Source organism: Hylobates moloch, unplaced genomic scaffold (assembly GCF_009828535.3).
Source record: "Hylobates moloch isolate HMO894 unplaced genomic scaffold, HMol_V3 SCAFFOLD_8, whole genome shotgun sequence".
NCBI lineage: Eukaryota > Metazoa > Chordata > Mammalia > Primates > Hylobatidae > Hylobates > Hylobates moloch.
In genome coordinates, this window is record NW_026652283.1 from 76,331,883 (window position 1) to 76,352,603 (window position 20,721).

The 20,721-nt window shown below is 46.3% G+C and overlaps 1 protein-coding gene across 4 annotated transcripts in view; it reads left to right on the top strand.

The window, feature by feature from the left end:
* Positions 1–20,362, top strand: part of RFT1 (RFT1 homolog) — a 37,520-nt gene extending 17,158 nt beyond the window's left edge. For 2 of the 4 annotated variants that reach the window (XM_058442979.1, XM_058442978.1), the window contains 7 exons: positions 990–1,068; positions 6,018–6,068; positions 7,073–7,203; positions 8,777–8,921; positions 13,378–13,483; positions 16,200–16,449; positions 16,771–18,422. In XM_058442979.1, the coding sequence (XP_058298962.1) occupies positions 990–1,068; positions 6,018–6,068; positions 7,073–7,203; positions 8,777–8,921; positions 13,378–13,483; positions 16,200–16,449; positions 16,771–16,938 (930 nt within the window). In that variant the 3' untranslated portion in view covers positions 16,939–18,422. Of the gene's footprint in view, positions 1–989; positions 1,069–6,017; positions 6,069–7,072; positions 7,204–8,776; positions 8,922–13,377; positions 13,484–16,199; positions 16,450–16,770 lie in introns of all 4 variants that reach the window. The other 2 variants (XM_032161286.2, XM_032161287.2) reach the window with 2 other exon arrangements.
* The last annotated feature ends 359 nt before the right edge of the window (positions 20,363–20,721 follow it).

Here is a 20,721-nt window from a genome sequence, read left to right on the forward strand (position 1 = left end):
CTTGCTCTTCCATTTTGTGCTCAGCTCCCTGGCTTTGAGGCCACCTGTCTCTTAATAGGTTGACCTCTACCCTACCTAAGTGTTTCCTTGTCCTTAGGAAATGGGTCATTTGGTGCTGCTGGGAGTTTTATTTATTTATTTATTTATTTATTTTTGAGCCAGATTTTCGCTCTGTCACCCAGGCTGGAGTGCAGTGGTGCCATCTCGGCTGACTGCAACCTCCGCCTTCCAGGTTCAAGTGATTCTTGTGCCACAGCCTCCCAAGTAGTTGAGATTACAGCCACATACCACCATGCCCAGCTAATTTTTGTATTTTTAGTAGAGATGGGGTTTTTGCCATGTTGGCCAGGCTGGTCTCAAGCTCCTGGCCTCAAGTGATCCACCCACCTCAGCCTCCCAAAGTGTTGTGATCATAGGTGTGAGCCACCTCACCTGGCCTGGAGTTTTAGAAGAGTCATATCAGAAATTTTATTTTCTCTGTTCCTCTGTCATACCCATTCTGAGTGGTTTACCTGACCTTTGAAGGCTAAATTTCTTTTGTAATACAGAAGGGCAGCTCCTATACTTTGCGTAAAAGGGCCCTGGATGGCTGAACATAGCATTACAATGTGCAGTATATGGAGCAGAATTTGTTCTGCAGCCTGGCATGCTTTAGACAGTTTTTAAGGAAAGAACAAACTATGAGCTGTACGTGTTAGCTGTGGTCAGTGTACTATGTGGTCCCCCAAGGGACAGCAGCAATTCTTTAGGGGTCTCAGTATATGAGTCTTGGGCAGGCCCTTATAGACTTTGACTTTGTGTTTAGTGATGTAAATTCTTCTCCAGTGTTTGGGAGATGCCTTCTGTGTGCCTAGCATTGAATGAGGATTCAGTGGAGACTATCCAAGTTGGGATTTAGGGACCAGATTGCATTTGCCTGTCACGTAGCATTGCATTCTTAGACTTGCAATGCCTGTGATGTTTTTGTTTTGTTTTGTTTTCTCTTCTAGGCATTTATAAACTGGAAAGAGGCTAAACTGACTTGGAGTTTTTTCAAACAGTCTTTCTTGAAACAGATTTTGACAGAAGGTAAATAGACGGTCACTCTGAATGGTCGGGAGACCATAGTAGAAGGGGATTTCATCGGACTGCCAATTACCTGGGTCCAGACCACCTGTCTAGAGCCTCTGGGGCAGAAGAATTTCAGAAATGGGAGGAGGGGGCTTAATACAGAGAGAGAAACCAACGTCTGTTTAGTTTTATGCTTTACCTAGGTGGTCTAATTTAAATCTCTCCACAGCCTTGTAAGAAACCTATTGTTCCCCTTCATCATGGACAAGGAAACTGAGGGTCAGTGAGGTTGCAGAACTTCTTCAGGGTTTTATAGTAAGAAAGAACAGCTTAACTGGGATCCAGGTCTAACTCCAAAACCCCATGTTATATGATTTTTATGAATTTATTATAAAAGTATTATATCAGTTACATAAAAGTATTTTTATCATTTTTTTTTTTTTTGAGATGGAGTCTTGCTCGGTTGCCCAAGCTGGAGTACAGTGGCACTATCTCAGCTCACTGCAAGCTCCACCTCCCAGGTTCATGCGATTCTCCTGCCTCAGCCTCCCGAGTAGCTGGGACTACAGGTGCCCGCCACAACACCCGGCTAATATTTTTGTATTTTTAGTAGAGATGGAGTTTCACCGTGTTAGCCAGGATGGTCTCGATCTCCTGACCTCGTGATCTGCCTGCCTCAGAGTGCTGGGATTACAGGCGTGAGCCACTGCGCCCAGCCTTTTTATCATTTTATATCATTTATTTATATCATTTTATTTTCTTCTTCTTTTTAAAAATTATGTCAATTCCCTAATCCTGGATTTATTTTCTTAAACAACAAAATGCACTTGTATGAGAGTTTGGTCAGACTTTGGTCTTTTCAGTTTACCTATGACAGAGCTCTCAATGTGGAGGGCCAGCAAGGGGCTGGAAGCATATTTAGTTTTTGTATGTATATGTGTTGGTTTATTTGTACCCAGCTTTAATTAAAAAAGTGAGATTTAAGGCAGCTATAAGTTGCTGAAGGTAGTTGTTTCTCCATGTATATTTCATATCCATATACCTATTACTGAATGTATTTTTAATCTTTTCAAAAATCTTTTAATTATAAAATATAGTCCCATTAGAAAAAAATAAGAAAATAGAAAAAAAAATACTAGCATTCTAATACAACTGTTATTATCTTGTTATTTGATTTCCCCCCATCTGTATTTTTGTTCATTATGTCTCCAAAGGAAAGCAACTCCCCCTATGCCTCGCTTTCCCCATCTGTGAACAAGGGATAGGACCAGGCAGTGTCTGAGGGCTCTCTGATCTTTGAGAGTGCACACGTTTCTAGCCTAACCTGATAACTTTGCTATTACAAAAATGAAACCGTTCCGAGGCCTTCTTAGGGAAGGGAGAGTCAGAAGCCTCAGAAGAGCTGAGTGAAGGGCCTGAGCACTTAGCTCCTGGAGAGCAGAGACTGTGCCGTTCACCACTGCCTCCCTGTGGCCTGGCACAGGCGGGCTATTCAGCATGTATTTGTGAATGGGGTAAGAAAAGCAACAAGGTAACTATTGTGAAATGGTGTATGATGATAGTTCACGTTGTTGTAAGAACAGGAAAATAGGTGGAGGGAGTTTTGGAAAGGACGGTTGCTCATACGCACTTTTTTCCTTCCAAGGTTTTAAGAGCAGTTTTAATGAGTTTGAAGGAATGGATCCAGTCCAAGTGATGGCCCTAAATTGGTTTTCTGGATTGCAGACAACACATGTCTCTAGACATGTGGTTTAAGTTTACTGCAAACTAAAGCCTCCGGAGCTCAACCTGAATGTGGTGCCAGGAGCCTGCTCCATGGTTGGACCCCCCTAGCCTGACTCCCTGACTGGCAGAGTGCCCTTAGGAACTTCTTGGAGCCTCCATCTCCGTGGCTGTGAAATAAGGAAGTTGCCTGACTGAGATCCTCAGATTCGATATATTTTTAAAACTACAGCTCTAAAAAAGTTGAAATCTCTGGTGTGGTTTTCTTGTGTTTTTTTTTTTTGTTTGTTTGTTTTGTTGTTGTTTGTGTGTTTGTTTGTAGATAGGGTCTCACTCTGTCACCCAGGCTGGAATGCAGTGGTGCAAACACAGCTCACTGTAGCCTTGACCTCTAGGGCTCGAGTGATCCTCCCACCTCAGCCTGCCAAGTAGCTGGGACTACAGGCAAGGCACCTACCATTACACCTAGCTAATATTTTAATTTTTTTGTAGAGACAGGGTCTTGTGATGTTGCCCAGACTGGTCTTGAACTCCTGGACTCAAGCGATCCTCCTGCCTTGGCCTCCCAAAGTGCTGGAATTACAGGCATGAGCCACTGAGCTCAGCCTGAAATCACTTTCTGTAGTAGCAAAAATGTATGTGCTGTTACTTCTGCCCCCACATTTCCTGAACACTATGCCAGGTGCTGAGAATACTGAGATGAATGAGTAATAGGCCATGGCCTCAAGCATTTCATTCTTTCACCAAAGACACAGACATTTGTGTGGTTAACTGTTACTGGGCTGTGAGGGGTGTAGTACTTGGAAACTCATTTCCTAGAGCTTTGCTAGGAAACCAGGGTCATAGAGATGACTGAGAGGGGCTCCTGCCCTCAGGGAGTTTACAGAATGTAGGAAGGAGAGGCCTATTCTGCCAAAAGACAGGGAGGGCCCTGCAAAAAAGACGCTCTAGGTGGTGAGAATGACAAGAGTCAAGGTGGGCCCAGCATGACTCAAAGCAGCTGGAGGGCTAAAACCTGGGAGGTAGGGTGCAGCAGAAAATGACAGGGTGATGAGGGTGAGGTTGATGAAGGCAATCCAAAATGATAGCTTGGGGTCAGTGTATAAAAACCCACAAATACAGAATTAAGGAGCCTGGACTTTTTCAAACATTAAAGAGTCATTTTGGCCAGGCACGGTGGCTCACACCTGTAATCCAAGCACTGTGGGAAGCCAAGGTGGGCGGATCACCTGGGGTCAGGAGTTCAAGACCAGCCTGGCTAGCATAGTGGAACCCCATCTCTACTAAAAATACAAAAATTAGCTGGGCATGGTGGCAGGCGCCTGTAATCCCAGCTACTCGGGAGGCAGAGGTTGCAGTGAGCTCACATAGCACCATTGCACTCCAGCTTGGGTGACGAGCGAAACTCTGTCTCAAAAAAAACCAAAACAAACAAAAAAAAACATTTAAAGATATGAAAGCAAGCCAGGTGCGTTGGCTCACGCCTGTAATCCCAGCACTTTGGGAGGCCGAGGCAGGAGGTCAGGAGTGCAAGACCAGTCTGGCCAACATGGCGAAACCCCGTCTCCACTAAAAAATAAAAAAAAAAATTAGCTGGGCGTGGTGGCGGGCACCTGTAATCCCAGCTACTCAGGAGGCTGAGGCAGAAGAATCGCTTGAACCCAGGAAGCAGAAGTTGCAGTGAACGAGATCGCGCCACTACACTCCAGTCTGGGTGACGGATCAAGATTAGGTTTCGAAAAAAAAAAAAAAGATACGAAAGCAGAGACTGATTTAAGAGCTGTGTTTGAGGCCAGGCACAGTGGCTCACGCCTGTAATCCCAGCACTTTGGGAGGCCAAGGCAGGTGAATCACTTGAGGTCAGGAGTTCGAAACTGGCCTGGCCAACGTGGTGAAACCCATCTACTAAAAATACAAAAAAAAAAAAAAGTGCTGGGCATGGTGGTGGGCACCTGTAATCCCAGCTACTCAGGAGGCTGAGGCAGGAGAATCTCTTATGTCTGGGAGGCGGAGGTTGCAGTGAGCTGAGATCGCACCACTGCACTCCAGCCTGGGCGACAGAACAAGACTCTGTCTCAAAATAACAACAACAACAACAACAAAACAAAACTGTATTTGCAAAAGCTGGAACTGTAAGCAGTGAGGGTGGATCCAAGCAGCACAGAGACACAGGCCTGTGAGGACCTGCAGTGGTCCCTACCACAAACACAGTGGCAGGGGCTTGGAGAGTCAGGGTGGGAGAAAGTCTTGAGAGAGGATTCTCACTGCTTCCAGCCTCTTGATGCTTTCCTTTTTGAGCAAGTTACTAGAAGGTGAGAATTTGCCCTTCAGGGTATGGGCACTGTTTAGTGCTCCTTTTCCATAGTGGTCAACTCTTTTTCCTCATAGATGAGAAACTTCATGAAAGCCAGGGGGATGGGGGCCCTGGCTGGTGTCTTCACCTTGAAGGCATTAGACTGTCTTAGATTTGAATCAGAACTCAGGTCTGCCAGCCCCAGGGAGCTGTCACCACCCCGAGGAACCTTTGGATAAGCTTGTGCATATAATCATGGACTCTTCACAGATAATTTACGCTCAGATTATCTGACCTCCCCTTAAAACTTGGGACCATCATTTTCGTTGTTAACATTTTAATAATCTCCACATACTTTTAAAAAAACTTATTTTTAGGGCCGGGCGCAGTGGGTCACACCTGTAATCCCAGCACTTTGGGAGGCTGAGGCGGGTGGATCATGAGGTCAGGAGATCGAGACCATCCTGGCTAACACAGTGAAACCCCGTCTCTACTAAAGATACAAAAAAAATTAGCCGGGTGTGGTGGCGGGCGCCTGTAGTCCCAGCTGCTCAGGAGGCTGAGGCAGGAGAATGGCATGAACCCAGGAGGCAGAGCTTGCAGTGAGCCGAAATCGTGCCACTGTACTCCAGCCTGGGTAACAGAGCGAGACTTCATCTCAAAAACAACAACAACAACGACAAAAACTTATTTTTAGAATTCTTTTATTAATTTTTTTTATTTTTAATTTAACTGGCTTGGAGATTTGCTGTCAATAAAGTCCTCAGCACTTTCCAAATTGTTACTTTGAGATTATTTGAAATCAACATTAGGACAAGGACATGTCTTTAACTGATTATCTAATATTTCTCCTTTATTTGTCAGCTGGAAAAGTTGATAGCTGGTAAAAGAAAGGAAACAATAAAGTAATGTGCATTTGACATTGCTAATTATTTTGCTTTTTTGTTTATAGGCGAGCGATATGTGATGACATTTTTGAATGTATTGAATTTTGGTGATCAGGGTAAGATGAAATTGTGTAGTGTTTTAATTAAAGGTGGATACTATTAATAGATACTCCCTAATCTTTTTCTCTGATATATTTAATGAAAGATGAACCTGAAGATTAAAGAAAATCCTGAATATTGTAAATTGTAGGTCTTTGTACTGACTGTGCCCTCCAATGTGACTTTGGTGGCAGGTGTTCTGGTGAGACCCTGGCCCTCTAGTTCGCCTCCTGAGAGCTCTGGTGTTCATTTTGGGGGGTGGGAGGTGCCAAGAGAGGAGAAAAGGGAACTCACAGCCACAAGAATCTGCCCCATGTTTGTGTGGCTAGATAGTCTTTCAGTATTTTCATTTTTATCTTTTAATGTAATCCCAAAGTAATGGAAATCAAATAGAAAAACATCAACTTTGCATTAATGAACTGTATAAGAAAGCACTGTTGATGGAAGCATTCTGTATCTTGACTGTATCAATGTTGGTATCCTGGTTGTGATATTGTACTATATAGTTTTACAAAATGTTACCACTGGGTAAAGGGTATATATATGGGATCCCTCTATTACTTCCTATTTTTTTGTCTTTTTTTTTTTTTTTGAGACAGGGTCTCATTTTCTTTCCCAGGCTGGAGTGCAGTGGTACCATCACAGCTCACTGCAGCCTCAACCTCCTGGGCTTGGGTGATCCTCCCACCTCAGCCTCCCAAATAACTGGGACTACAAATGTACACCACCACGCCTGGCTAATTTTTTCCATTTTTGTAGAGACAGGGTTTTTCCATGTTTCCCAGGCTCATCTCAAACTCCCGGGCTCAAGCAGTCCACCCACCCTGGCCTCCCAAAGTGCTGGGATTATAGGCATGAGCCACCGTGCCTGGCCACTATTACTTCTTATAACTCTGTGTGAATCTATAATTACCTCAAGATAAACAAACTTTAATGAAAATATTAAATAATTTTAATAGTGCTACAAAAATTAAAGTAGAAAAACCAACATGATTGTTGTTTCTTCTTTTTTGTCTTGTAGGTGTGTATGATATAGTGAATAATCTTGGCTCCCTTGTGGCCAGATTAATTTTCCAGCCCATAGAGGAAAGTTTTTATATATTTTTTGCTAAGGTACTGGAGAGGGAAAAGGATGCCACACTTCAGAAGCAGGTAATGTTGGTTCTTATGTCATCTCTCAAGTGAATTCTCCCTTTAATTGCAAGACAGACAGGAATGTGAAGCAGTCTGTTTCTCTTCTGTTTGATCAGGAATTTTCTTACAGATGTCATTCTTCTATTACATTCTGTATGATAGTGGGACTGAGGGCTCACCTCTTCTTTGGTGGCATTCTCCCTTTGCTCTTGGCTGTCCCTTCCTTCTCACCCCTTTGTTATTCTTTGTGACCTTACTCTTTTTTTTTTTTTTGAGATAGAGTCTTGCTCTGACACCCAGCCTGGAGTGCAGGGACATGACCTCGGCTCACTGCAACCTCCACCTCCCAGGTTCAAATGATTTTCCTGCCTCAGCCTCCTGAGTAGCTGGGACTACAGGCATGCGCCACCACACCCAGCTAATTTTTGTATTTTTAGTAGAGATGGGGTTTTGCCATGTTGGCCAGGCTGGTCTTGAACTCCTGACCTCAGGCAATCTGCCCACCTCAGCCTCCCAAAGTGCTAAGATTACAGGCGTGAGCCCCCATACCCGGCCATGTGACCTTACTCTTGATCTAGCCCTCTCAGGACTCTAAAGCTGTCCCCACTGCCCTGCAGATGCCCAGCCATGGACTAGTCTTAGGCATAAGAATGCCTCCTTTATCCTCAGAGTCTCAAGAGCCAAAGGACGCAGAAGTTGGAGCCAGGCTAATCGAGGACATAGGGAGGAGAGGATGTGGTTGTTGGCTTTCACTCACCACACAAATTGTTTAAGCTTCTTACAACTGGGACGTGCCCAGAGCTACACTCTGACTGTAAGATTCTATATACTCGGGTTGGTAAATACAGAAGAAGAGATTTTAATCTAGGAGTATTTTGTTGTAGGAGCTTCACTTTTTCCCAAACCACTGAAAATGTCTGACTTTTCTTAGAACTAGCAAGCTAGTTCAGCCTCTTGCATGTCTTAGAAGAAATTTAGTAAAATACAGTTTATGCACAATATCTCAAAATGAGCTAATCCGGTACTCAGTCTGATGTAGGAATATTTTCCTAAGAGTACATTCACAGTATCATCATAATTTTGGAATGTTTAGCAGGAGAAGCACAGAGCTGGCTAGTGTATATGAAAACTTGCTGCACATTTAGGAATAAATATTAGTGGCCTGGTACAGTGGCTCATGCCTGTAAGCCTCACGCTTTGGGAGGCCAAGGCAGGAGGATTGCCTGAGGCCAGGAGTTTGAGATTCACCTGGTCAATATAGTGAGAATCCCTTCTCTATTTCTATTTAAAAAAAAAAAAGAATAATAAATATCAGAGGGGAAAGTGAGTATTTCCTAAGCAATATTTGAAACAATTTATCCCAAGTGAATCGAAAACTAACCCTCCCCCGTACTACCTAAGGAGACACACACTTTTTCCTTCGTTTGCTAATTGATGTGAAAACAAACACACTACAAAAAAATAGCGATATCCATCACGCTGTTGGAAGAGTGAACTGTAAAACAGTGAAGGGAGAAGGCCAGACATGAAGGATGAAGGTTTTCTTCAGCTCATGATTCATCCGACTTCCTTCCCTCTTCCCTGGCCCCAGGAGGACGTTGCTGTGGCCGCTGCAGTCTTGGAGTCCCTGCTCAAGCTGGCCCTGCTAGCCGGCCTGACCATCACTGTTTTTGGCTTTGCCTATTCTCAGCTGGCTCTGGATATCTACGGAGGGGCCATGCTTAGCTCAGGATACGGTACGCACAAGAGTTTTTCTGGATTTTTTCTGATTTCCCAACAGAAATAGAAGAGTCACGAAATTCAAGAACTTGTGCACACACAGTTGTTTTCTGTGTCAGTGTAGGGAAAACTGTCTGGTGGCGGGGGCTGTGGGACTGTTCCTCTCATTCAACTCCAGACACACACTCAAGGTATAGGCAGGGGCGTTGGCGCCAGGACGATCAGCTTCCCCAGCCTCACTTGGAGAATTTATTAGGACTTCTCCTTGCTGTCGGCTTTCCTCTTGGGCCTAGAATGTGTTTTGCCAAGCGCTTCTCTGTGCTCCCTCTGGGGTGAGGGAGGAAGGCAGAGGGCAGGCAGTAATGAGTCTCCACTTGGTACTAAACACATCTGAAGATAGTAAATGCCACATAAATCTCCCAGCCTGGTGCATAAAAGCCTCTGAAGGATAACCCAAAGCCATTTGCAGAGAATAAAATTGATCTCTGCAAATAAAATGGTATATTTAATCCAGTGACTCTCAGTTTTTGAAGAAGGAAAGTATTGAATGTGTCTAATTTTGAAACACCAGGCCGCTGAGGATCTCACAGCACTTGTTAGGCCTTGGGGACTTCAGCAATTTCAAAATGTGCTGGGCTGTAAGCTGGCAGTCCATTTGCAGCACTTCATCTTGGGTTTAGCAAAGATGTTTTTAATTTCTCAGGTCACTGGACAAGAACCCTGAGGACTTCTTTCTGCTGCCCCATCTCAATATAAAGGGCTTTGTCAAATGCCATTTTACAAGTTCACTAGCATGTTTTAGTCTCCACTACAATAGGGCCCAAACTTTTGGTGTTAGGGGAAGAAGGGCCAGGTTTCTGTACTAGAGCAAAGGTCATTAAGTTTGGAGAAACACCTGCTGTGAAACCAATGAAGTGGTTTGCAGCTCCCTGGGGCTTGTGCTGTGAGAAGTATATTTCCATCAGGCAGCTGCGGGGAGGCCTCATTAGGAAGGCATTAGTAAGTTTATGGGCAGAGATTGGGAACTCAACTATTCTGTAGCAGCTCTTCCCCTTTAGAAAGCAATCACCAAGGAGCAGCCTTTAATGCCACACAATCACAGGGCGTTGCCTCAAGGAGGGGGCTGTCCCATCATTGTCATGACTCAGCCCATCATCTTAGTTTTGAAAGTGGAACTCGCAACACTGCTGTCCCCAGTTGTGTACTTGTCTTTGTCTTCGCCCTGGAAGTGGACTACTTACTTGTGAGCTGTACTGGCCATCTCCAGGTGTGGGACTCGGACACAGCACAGACAGGCTTTTGTGTAGGAGTGTGGCTTCTTTTCCATTGTTTGGGATTAGCACTGTATTTAATTAGGGTCTTTGTAAGTGTTCTGGGGGCTTTTCTTAGAAATCTTTCTCACACCTAGCTTTGCTTTGCCTTTTCTTTTCTTTTTTCTTGGTAACTCACAGAACAACACCTAGCTTTTCTATCCTTAAGCAAAACCCAAACATTCACAGAATTTCCCCAAGATTTCTCACATTTCTGTCTTAGGTGCTTCTCTCTTGCCCCTCTGCCTTTTACTTTTTTCCTTCTCTATCCCCTTGTCTTAATGAACTAGGGCTGCCATGACAAAGTACCACAGACCGCATGGCTTTAAACAACAGAACATACTGTCCGTCAGTTGTGGAGGCCAGAAGTGCACAATGAAGCTATGGCCAGGGCCGTGTTCTCTCTGAAGGCTTGAGGAGAGGCCCCTTCCTACCACTTCTAGTTTCTAGTGGTTGCTGGCATCCTGGCATTCCTTGACTTGCAGCTGCAGCACTGTGGTCACACGGCTGTGTTCTCTCTGTCTTCACATCGTCATCCCCCTGCGCTCTTCACGTCGTCATCTCCCTGCGCATGTCTGCCTCAGTGTGCAAATTTCCCCCACTTTTTTTTTTTTTTTTTTTCCATGAGATGGAGTCTCACTCTGTCACCCAGGCTGGAGTGCAGTGGCGCGATCTCGACTCACTGCAACCTCCACCTCCCGGGTTCAAGAGACTCCCGCCTCAGCCTCCCGAGTAGCCAGGATTACAGGCACACCCTACCACACCTGACTAAGTTTTTGTATATTCAGTAGAGACGGGGTTTCACTATGTTGGCCAGGCTGGTCTCAAACTCCTGACCTCAGGTGATCTGCCCCCCTTCGGCCTCCCAAAGTGCTGGGATTGCAAGCATGAGCCACTGCACCTTGGCCAAGTTTCCCCTTTTTATAAGGACACCTGTCATATTGGATCAGGGCCTGCCCTAATGACCTCATTTTAACTCAGTTTCCTTCATGAACACCCTGTTTCCAAATAAGGACAGATTCTCAGGTACCACTGGTCAGGACATCAACATGTCTATTTTGGGGGGACAGTTCAACCTAAAACACCCCTCAATTCAGTCTACAATCAAAGATTGGTTCCATTCTTGAATTCCCCAAATGGACACAAAACCCTTTACGTGAGTCACTGCTTGGTGCCAGAGTTTGTGTTGTTCTCCATGCCTCACAACAGCCCACTGTTCACCTACTGATGGGCCCTCCTGTGCCATTAGCGTTCAGTTACCAGGTAAGGAGGCCCCCCACTCCTCTCTGCTTCTGCCAGGGAAAGGAGGATGAGGAGAAGCAGGAGGCACACTTGAGCATAGCCTTGAGCCTCCCGGGTGCAAAGCCTGGTCCCCACCTCCCTTCCTGGAGTCACCGTCAGCTAGGGTGGGGGCCAGGCTACTTCCTGGAGCGGCTTGACAAGCAAAATGCAATGTGAGGTGATAAACATGGAATCTGAGACAGGGCCGTGGAAAACGGTTTTTTGTTGGGCGTCAGGGCTGCCCTGTTAGTATTCCTTTTATAATTTTGTGACTGCCATAAAACTGTTTAGGGGTCCCACAGCATGGAGATCTTTTCTGTTAAACAGCTTTTATAAACCCTGAATGAGTTCCAGATTCTGAGACTCCAGAACTTCAGTCCCCGCTGCTTTTCTTTTAGTGGTTACGTTTTTTTTTTCCTTTGTTGAGGTATAATTTACATAAAGTAAAATGCTGTTCTCTTAAGAGTACAGTTTGCTAAGTTTTGACAAATATGTACAAAAAATCCCATGTAACTAACCAAACAGATTCAGACACAGAATATCTCCATTTCCCCAGAAAGTTCTTTTGGGACCCTTTCTAGTCAACCACCCCACTCCATCTCAGAGACAAAGAGAAATCAGAAGAAATCTGATTTCTATCACCATGGATCAGTATTTCTTTTAAAAATAATTTCATATCAATGAAATGCAGCACGTGCGCTCTTGCATTTGGCATGTTTCCTTCAATATACAGTTTTTGAGGTTCTTCCATGGTTTCGCATGGATCAGTGATTTTTGTTATCTGTTCTTGCTAAATATTCCTTTGTGTGGGTGGCCCACGTTTGTCTATTCTTTCTTCTGTTGATGGTCAGTTTTGGCTATTATGAATCAAACTGCTACAGATGTTTTTGTGTAAGTGTTTTTGTGAACATGTGTGTTCATTTCTGTTGGATATATACCTAGGGGTGCAATTGCCGGGTCGTAGGTTAGGTGTATGTTTATTTTATTAGGTGCTTGATTATGGCCCTCTTAAAAGGGGGGAATCAATCCCATTTGTAAGCCTCCTGTTCTCTGGTTAGAAGATTTTCCCGAAGCTTGTTAGCTATAGAACTGCATTACTTTGTTTTAGAAGAAAATACCATATGGGCACTGGTTCTCACTTTGGATTTGTGTAATTTTCTGCTAGTCCTGGGCCCTGGGCTTTTGTTAAAGATCTTTTCTTCAGGACCTGCTCAACTGAGATTCCCTTAACATGCAGGGTCACTAGTGACTTTGAGTTCAAACCAGCAGGCCTATTCATGCTGATGAAAAAAGGGAACAGACTTGCTTGCTAGCCAGATAAGCTTTTAGTTGTCCAGCAAGAGATCTGTACATTTAGTCATAATTGTTCTTTTTTGTGTATGTGATAAGGTCTTGTTCTGTCACCCAGGCTGGAGTTCAGTGGCACTATCATGGCTCACTGCAGCTCTGACCTCCCCAGACTCAGGTGATCCTCCTACCTCAACCTCCCGAGTAGCTGGGACTACAGGTGTGCCCACCACACACAGCTAACTTTTGTATTTTTGGTAGACACGGGGTTTCATCATGTTGCCCAGGCTGTTCTCGAACCTCTGGGCTCTAGCAGTCTGCCGGCCTTGGGCCTCCCAAAGTGCTAGGATTACAGGCATGAGCCACCGTGCCCAACCTGTCCTTTTGTTTTTTGCTGATTATTTAGTCAATGCCATAGAATGCTGGGAATCCTTCTAGATAATTAAGACCCTGAGCTCTAGCATGCAGTCTGCCCATTGCTGATACCAGCAGACCTCATAGTCTGGTTCTGGTTCTCTGGGTACTCAGCAGCACTGAGGGTACATGTGGGCCTTCTGATTGGGCTCTGGAGTCTCAGTGAGTTGTTTCCTTGTAGGTCCTGTTTTGCTGCGTTCCTACTGCCTCTATGTTCTCCTGCTTGCCATCAATGGAGTGACAGAGTGTTTCACATTTGCTGCCATGAGCAAAGAGGAGGTCGACAGGTGGGTAACCTAACAAGTACACCTTTAGTCATGGCCTTCAGCCAAAATGAAGTAACTTGTCAAGCTTTTTGCTTTTCATTCTGAACACGCATTTACAGATGGCTGTTTTAGAGGCAACACTTAGTCCACCAGTGTGGTGCTCCCCTGGGAACTCTGTGGCACCAGCATGGTTCAGCAAGTGCTCCCCACTGTAGGGCTGGGAGGCAGCAACTACTCTTTGCCTCCCCTTTGTGGAGGAAGAAACATGTTGGCCAGGACGGTCTCGATCTCTTGACCTCGCGATCTACCCGCCTCAGCCTCCCAAAGTGCTGGGATTACAGGCATGAGCCATCATGCCTGGCCAAAAAAGTGATATTTTAATTGCATTTTTTAAATTCTCATTTTTTCCTGAAGTGGATTATGCCTTTAAGGCTATAGATTTGTGAATTCTGGAAAGTTCAGCAGCTGCAGAGCCCTCTTCTAGTGGCAGACAATGGACCCCCATCATCAGCTCCTCTCAGATGGCCATATCAAAGAGGCTGTGCTGTTGAATGCGTCTCTGCTTGAATTAGCATGAATTAACTATTGGTTTTATTCATTATTGTTATTTTACTCGGAGTTGGGGAAGGATGGCTAAAAGTTTGTGAATCTATGACTTAAACTCCAAGGATTGGTATAGCAGACCTTTCTGAGGTAGTTTCTGAAAAACAGGTTACATATCTCTGCTGCTTTGTGGAAAAGAAGTCAAAGTACTGATCTATGATGGGTCCCATTTGAGTGGCTTATTCTGAAGTTGATCTTTCTGATCACTGATTAGTAGTGAAAAAACTTCCCCTGTGAGGTACAGGCTCTTGTACTTCATTAAAAGAGACTCTCTCTGGACTGAAAAGCAAATAAACTCCCTCTCTGGAACTCCAGAGGAAAGCACATCTCTCCTATTGGAGTATAGTATTTTGTGTGTGTGTGTGTGTGTGTGTGTGTGTGTGTGTGTGTGTGTGTGTGTAGTATTTTTACCACCCACTTTGATAAAGCTTATCTCCACAGCACACAGCACCTTGGCCTGAATCAGCCAAGGACCCATACCTGGGCATTTGAGGGATACAGTGGCTTGCCTTCTTTTTTCTTTTTGGTAGAGACATGGTCTCACTATGTTGTCCAAGCTGGTCTCAAACTCTTGGCCTCAAGCAATTCTCCTGCCTCAACCTCCCAATGTGCTGGGATTACAAGCATAGTTCTAGGGTACTGGCCAAGTTCTAGGACCTCCTCCCACACCTGCAGAATCAGGAACTCTGGTGGTGAGGGCCAGCCACATGCATTTTTAAGTCATCGTTATATTTTGAGACAGGGTGTTGCTCGGTTGCCGAGGCTGGAGTGCGGTGGCATGATCATAGCTCACCATAGCCTTGAACTCCTGTGCTCCAGCCTTCCTCCTCTCTCAGCCTCCCAAGTAGCTGGGACAACAGGTGTGTATCACGGCTAATTTTTTAATTTTTTTGTAGAGACAGGGTCTCATGATGTTGCCCAGGCTGATCTGAAACTCTTAGGCTCAAGCGATCCTCCCACTTCAACCTCCCGAGTAGCTAGGACTGCAGGTGTGTGCCACCATCCCTGGGTAATTTTTACTGGTTTTTGTAGAGACAGGGGTCTACTAGCTATGTTGTCCAGGCTGATCTCCAACTCCTGGCCTCAAGCAATCCTCCCACCACCTCAGCCTCTCAAAGCACTGGGATTCTGCTTTCTTACCACCCCTCATGTGCACAACCTGGGTGGTGGCCTCTGAGGTTTTCTAACCCAGCAGACACGGCTTGAGGATGTCAAAAGTTTGGTTCCTTCAACAGCTATATACTTAGAGTGCCTGCCTGGTGCTAGGCGGAAACCAGAGGCTAGGGGATTTTGTTCTTGGCTGTACAAGCCTTTTGGAGGACTATCGCAGCTATTTTGTGTTTGCTGAGAATCTGTTTTCTTTTTGGAGAACTGAAGATAACTAAGTGATGTGCCACTTTGAAATCAGAGAAGTGCAAGAAGCGCCAGGATCCAAAGAGCTCTAGAGATACAGAGAGTGGGAGTGAGGATATGTGAGAGTCTGGAACATAGCAAAGGTGATCCAGGCTTTGGTTTCAGTTTCCATTTCATTTTGGAGGCCAGTCATTTGCTTTGAATGGGGTCTACTGCCCAAGGTTACTGGGTGCTGCATTTCCCAAGGACCGTGGTGTGAGGTACTGAAGCTTAGGGGTCAGAAGTCCAGCTGAGTGTTACCTCACTCGTGAGGCAAATTACTCAACTTCTCTGTGCTGCTTCCCTTGTCTGTGAAATAAATCCAAACTCTGCAGGGCAAGGCCCATGTGTGTTCATTCACCAGTGTGTCCCCAGCACTCCTCACAGGGCATGTCACAGAGTTAGCATCCAATGTCTAATTATTACCCGGGTCACATTCTTGTATCTCACATTGAGGACTTGGGCTGAACAGGGTTTTTATGTTTTGATCACAAAGTGTCACTTAACTAACTAATTATTGTCTTCAAAAAACATACATCTCTTGAGTTGTTTCTTACCTTTCTGTTCAGGGTAAGGGGACAGGAACATTCCCATGCTCTCCGTGTAGCATTCGATGTTATGAAAACCTGGATTCCGGGAACTCAGGTTCTTTCTATGAGTTGATGTTCATGGCTGCTGTTTTGGGAGCAGCCTTGTCCGGGGCGAGGTCCCCACTGCCCTCCTTTTCCTGTCTCCTCCCCAGGTACAATTTTGTGATGCTGGCCCTGTCCTCCTCATTCCTGGTGTTATCCTATCTCTTGACCCGTTGGTGTGGCAGCGTGGGCTTCATCTTGGCCAACTGCTTTAACATGGGCATTCGGATCACACAGAGCCTTTGCTTCATCCACCGCTACTACCGAAGGAGCCTCCACAGGCCCCTTGCTGGCCTGCACCTATCGCCGGTCCTGCTCGGGACATTTGCCCTCAGCGGTGGGGTTACTGCTGTTTCAGAGGTGAGACTTCCTGAGCCATCATGCCACATGCTTCTGCAGCTGCCCCGCTGTGCCTCCCGCTAGGCCTCCCCTTTCCGCCCTGCCTGAACCAACTGGACAAGTGTTTGCCTCCTCCTGTCCCCTCCCTAGGCCTCTAGGGCAGCGTCTTCTGATAGATGTGACAAGAGAATGTTGCCAGTGGGGAGAGAATAGACCTGCAGTATGGCTGTTATGCCTTTTATCTGACTTAGAAGCTGGAACCACAGCTGTCTTCCCTGACTGGTCCCAGAGGAAGGAGGTATAGACTGAGGAACGGGCACTGACAATGGTTTCTTTCCCCAGGTACTCCTCTGCTGTGAGCAGGGCTGGCCAGCCAGACTGGCACACACTGCTGTGGGGGCCTTCTGTCTGGGAGCAACTCTTGGGACAGCATTCCTCACAGAGACCAAGCTGATCCATTTCCTCAGGACTCAGTTAGGTGTGCCCAGACGCACTGACAAAATGACGTGACTTCAGGGAAGCCTGGACACCTGAGGCACCTGGACCAGCTATGGGCAGTTCTATGGGCGGAACACATATTCTGTGTAAGAGCCCCACTGAGGGCTCTGCAGCAGAGTGACAGCAACCACGGAGGTGAGGCACCAGGGAGAGCCACTGCATGAGACACCTGTGAACATTCAAAGTCTGAAATATGGGGGAGGAGTTTCATTTTTAATGAAGACCAAAAAGCCCTTTAAAAATAATAGTTTTTTCATCATTTTATAGTAACCAGCATTTTCTCTTTTACTAAGGTACTCATTCCTTTTGAGTATGATTGGCCTTTGGAGCTACATGCTCCAACAAACTATATCGTAATTGTTAATTGTTGATAATTATCTGGCCCAGAAAAAGAGATGCAGTGATTTTACCCTTCACAGGGATATTGAACTTCTTCTGTAAAAGAGAGAGAGAAACCTCTCTCTTTCATGTACCACATGAAAATAGAGTGTGGCCCTGAAGTTGTGGCTTTCTCTGTGTCAACACTGTGGTCTGAGTTTTCAGAGAAGGAAAAATGCTACTCAGTGAGAAATCCAAGAAATGAAACCAGGAAGGTTTTCAGATCACATTTCCCAGAGTGAGTTCGGGAGAATCTTGCCTGTCATGATCACACTGTTCCCCGCCACCCCGGGTCAGCACATACTTGACCCAGAGTGGGCTCTCAGGATTTGTTGATTGAAGGGTGGGTGAAAGCTGGCTGGAGACTCCTGGCCTGGCCATCTGCAAGAGGCAGACTTTGAAGAAAACTGTGATCCAGTTGAGCAACTTTGTTCCTGAGGGGAATGCTGCTTTGCACCTTTCTGTAACTTCTCACATGGGAATTGGACTGTTGACAGATAAGGTTTAACAGATGTATTTTTTTATCTTCGGAATAAGACAGGGCGAACTCTATATGGCAAGTATTACTGAGTCAGGTCCCTCCCGCTGACCCATTAATTCCAGCACAGATCAATACAACCAAATTCCAGGCCCAGGACAAGAGTGACAGGCATGGGGGCCTGGTGCTCCAGGCTACAGTGTGAGCCCAGGTGTTCTGCACCTTGCAGCCTGCGCCCTGCAGGTGAGATCATGAGCAGTGTTCTGGAGTGTGAAGTGTTTTTCTTTTTTCGTTAATGTATTAATTCCTTTTAGATATTAACCCCCCTCAGAACTACATGCACAAACTATAACTTGGATGTTAATAATCCTGTCACTCAGTGCCCCAAACCTTCTGTGTCTACACCTAGAGAGAGGGTCAGTAAGGGCAACTCCTATCATGCATTAAAATGCATGTATTTAAATCTGCTTGCCCAGAGCCAGTACCCAGGAGCTAAGGATCAAGACCTGTCAGTACACCAAGACTGGGGCCCAGTCACCCTGCAGGTTTTTATCTACTCAGAGGGAGAATGCTTTGCACTAAGTGGGAGAAAAGCAGCTAAATGCAAGTTGTCCTGAGCAATTAGAGGACCTCCAAAGCATGGCCTCAGTCATGCCTTCATAGGGCAAGGTCAGGCCAGCTCAGAAAAATGGATGGTCCCATAGGGTCAAGTGGAGCACACACAGAAGGCGGTCCTCCTTCCCTCCCATGTCCTTTTTCTGTCCCTGGCATCCACAGAAAGGGACCTTCAGTCCTCATGAGGTACTTCTCTGCAGCTGCTGATCACCCTCCCAGAACCCTGCACCTATCCCGTGCCCACCTGACCCCAGACTCAAACATACCTGCCTCGGAATCACCTGGATTGCAAGTCAGAACATGGCTTCCCAGGACCCACTCCAGGCCTTCAGGGTCTGTGTCTCCCAGGAGGAGGGCTCTGAGATTGGCTTTTCTGGCAAGCCCACGTGGCTTTGATGCCACCAAGGTTGGCACGCCCCATTGTCTTTGCGACAGGCCCAGGACCATCATGCTCATGCTCACGGTGCCTGTTCTCTGCTCCGGGAACAGAGCTGCTGTTCCACGAGCAGCCTTGTGACTCCGGGGCCCCTGGGAGCAGGACTCCCCAGGCTTGTGCTCTCTCAGCTTGAGAGAAGCTCTATGTCTGAAGGCAGTGCTCACTCTCTCATCCCTCCCCTGCTGTTCGCCTAGTGCTGCTGTCAGGGCCAGCTCCTCTTGAAAGACAGCCAGCTGCGAAGGCAGCCCAGGGCTTCTTCCGGTGTCCTGCTTCCCTGTGTCTAGGGAGAGTCGTGCATGTGGCTGCGTGTTTTCCCAGGACTAGCACCTGCCGCCTGGGCTGTCAGCACTTTGGCAGCAGGTCCTCTGTGGTTCTCTGCCTCTGGCGCCTCCCTAAAGCTCAGCTGGACCTGACCAGGCCTTTGGCATTTCCCCTGCTGGACCCCCTAGAGCCACACCTGTGCCTCGGGGAGCTTGCATACATGTGGGCCAGCCTGCCTCACTTTACCCAAGCGGATTTGGGGAGCAGAAATCATACTTTTGGCTTTCAATACCACTTAAAATATAGTGAGGCTACTTCTCCATGGAAACAAGTCTCTGAGGCACAACCTTTATGAAAGGAAGGAGCCTTCGTTGGTGAGAAGAACAGTATTGCTGACATCCTGTGCTCATCTGGCCACAGGTAACTGTTGGTCACTTCAGACTTGGCTTGAGGTCTCTCAGTGAGGAGCTGCTGCTGCACTGTTTAATGCTTACCTGATGGCAACTCCTGGCTCTGGAACCGCTACTCTGCCCTGTTCCCAGCCACTTCCCAATCTGATTGAAGCAGGGCCCCTCCTTCCTCCTGTCTTTATTTATTTATTTATTTATTTATTTTTTGAGACAGAGTCTCACTCTGTCACCCAGGCTGGAGTGCAGTAGCCACGATCTCTGCTCACCGCGAGCTCTGCCTCCTGGGTTCAAGCGATTCTCTTGCCTCAGCCTCCTGAGTAGCTGGGACTACAGGCGCCGGCCACCACACCCGGCTAGTTTTTGTATTTTTAGTAGAGACGGGGTTTCACTGTATTGGCCAGGCTGTTCTTGAACTCCTGACCTCGTGATCCGCCTGCCTCGGCCTCCCAAAGTGCTGGGATTACAAGCATGAGCCACCACGCCTGGCCTATTCTTTTCTTTTCAGAGACAAGGTCTCACTCTGTCCTCTCACCCAGGCTGGAGTGCAGTGGTGTCATCATAGCTCATTGCAGCCTCAAACTCCTGGGCTCAAGCAATCCTCCCACCTCAGCCTCCTGAGTAGCTGGGATCACAGGTGTGTGCTACCTTACCAAGCTAATTTCTAATTTTTTTTGTAGAGACTGGATCTCACTGTTGCCTTGAACTCCTGGGCTCAAGTGATCCTCCTGCCTCAGCCTCCCAAAGTGCTGGGATTCCAGACCGGCCATTTTTTTCTTTAATCATGCATACCTGTTGCTAGTTTCACATTAGTCCCCTGGTTTAATAAGAAATAAAATATTTTCTTCACACTTTTGTAAAGACCTTTCTTCTTTCATACCCCTCCTGCCTCCAAAAGGGACAAAAATTCTTTAATTTCATAAGGAGGGTAGGTAAGTAACTTGAGGATGTGAACCTTTGGTGTTCCTCAGCTGGAACGTTTCTCCGTTGACGTTGTAGCTGGGACTGGACTTCTTGACTTTGGAAGAGAGATGGTGTCCTGGCCTGTGCCACAGAACCTCCTGTGTCTGGGACTGAAAGGCCTGGTGTCTCCTTTGCTCCTCTCCCCGTCCCGCCTTAAGCTGTATTTCCTGTTGTTTGCGGGACTTCTCTCCTGTCTTCTCCGTCTGGCCTGGTCCTTGTTTTGTTTTTCTATTAAACGGCCATTCCTTGAGAAGTCA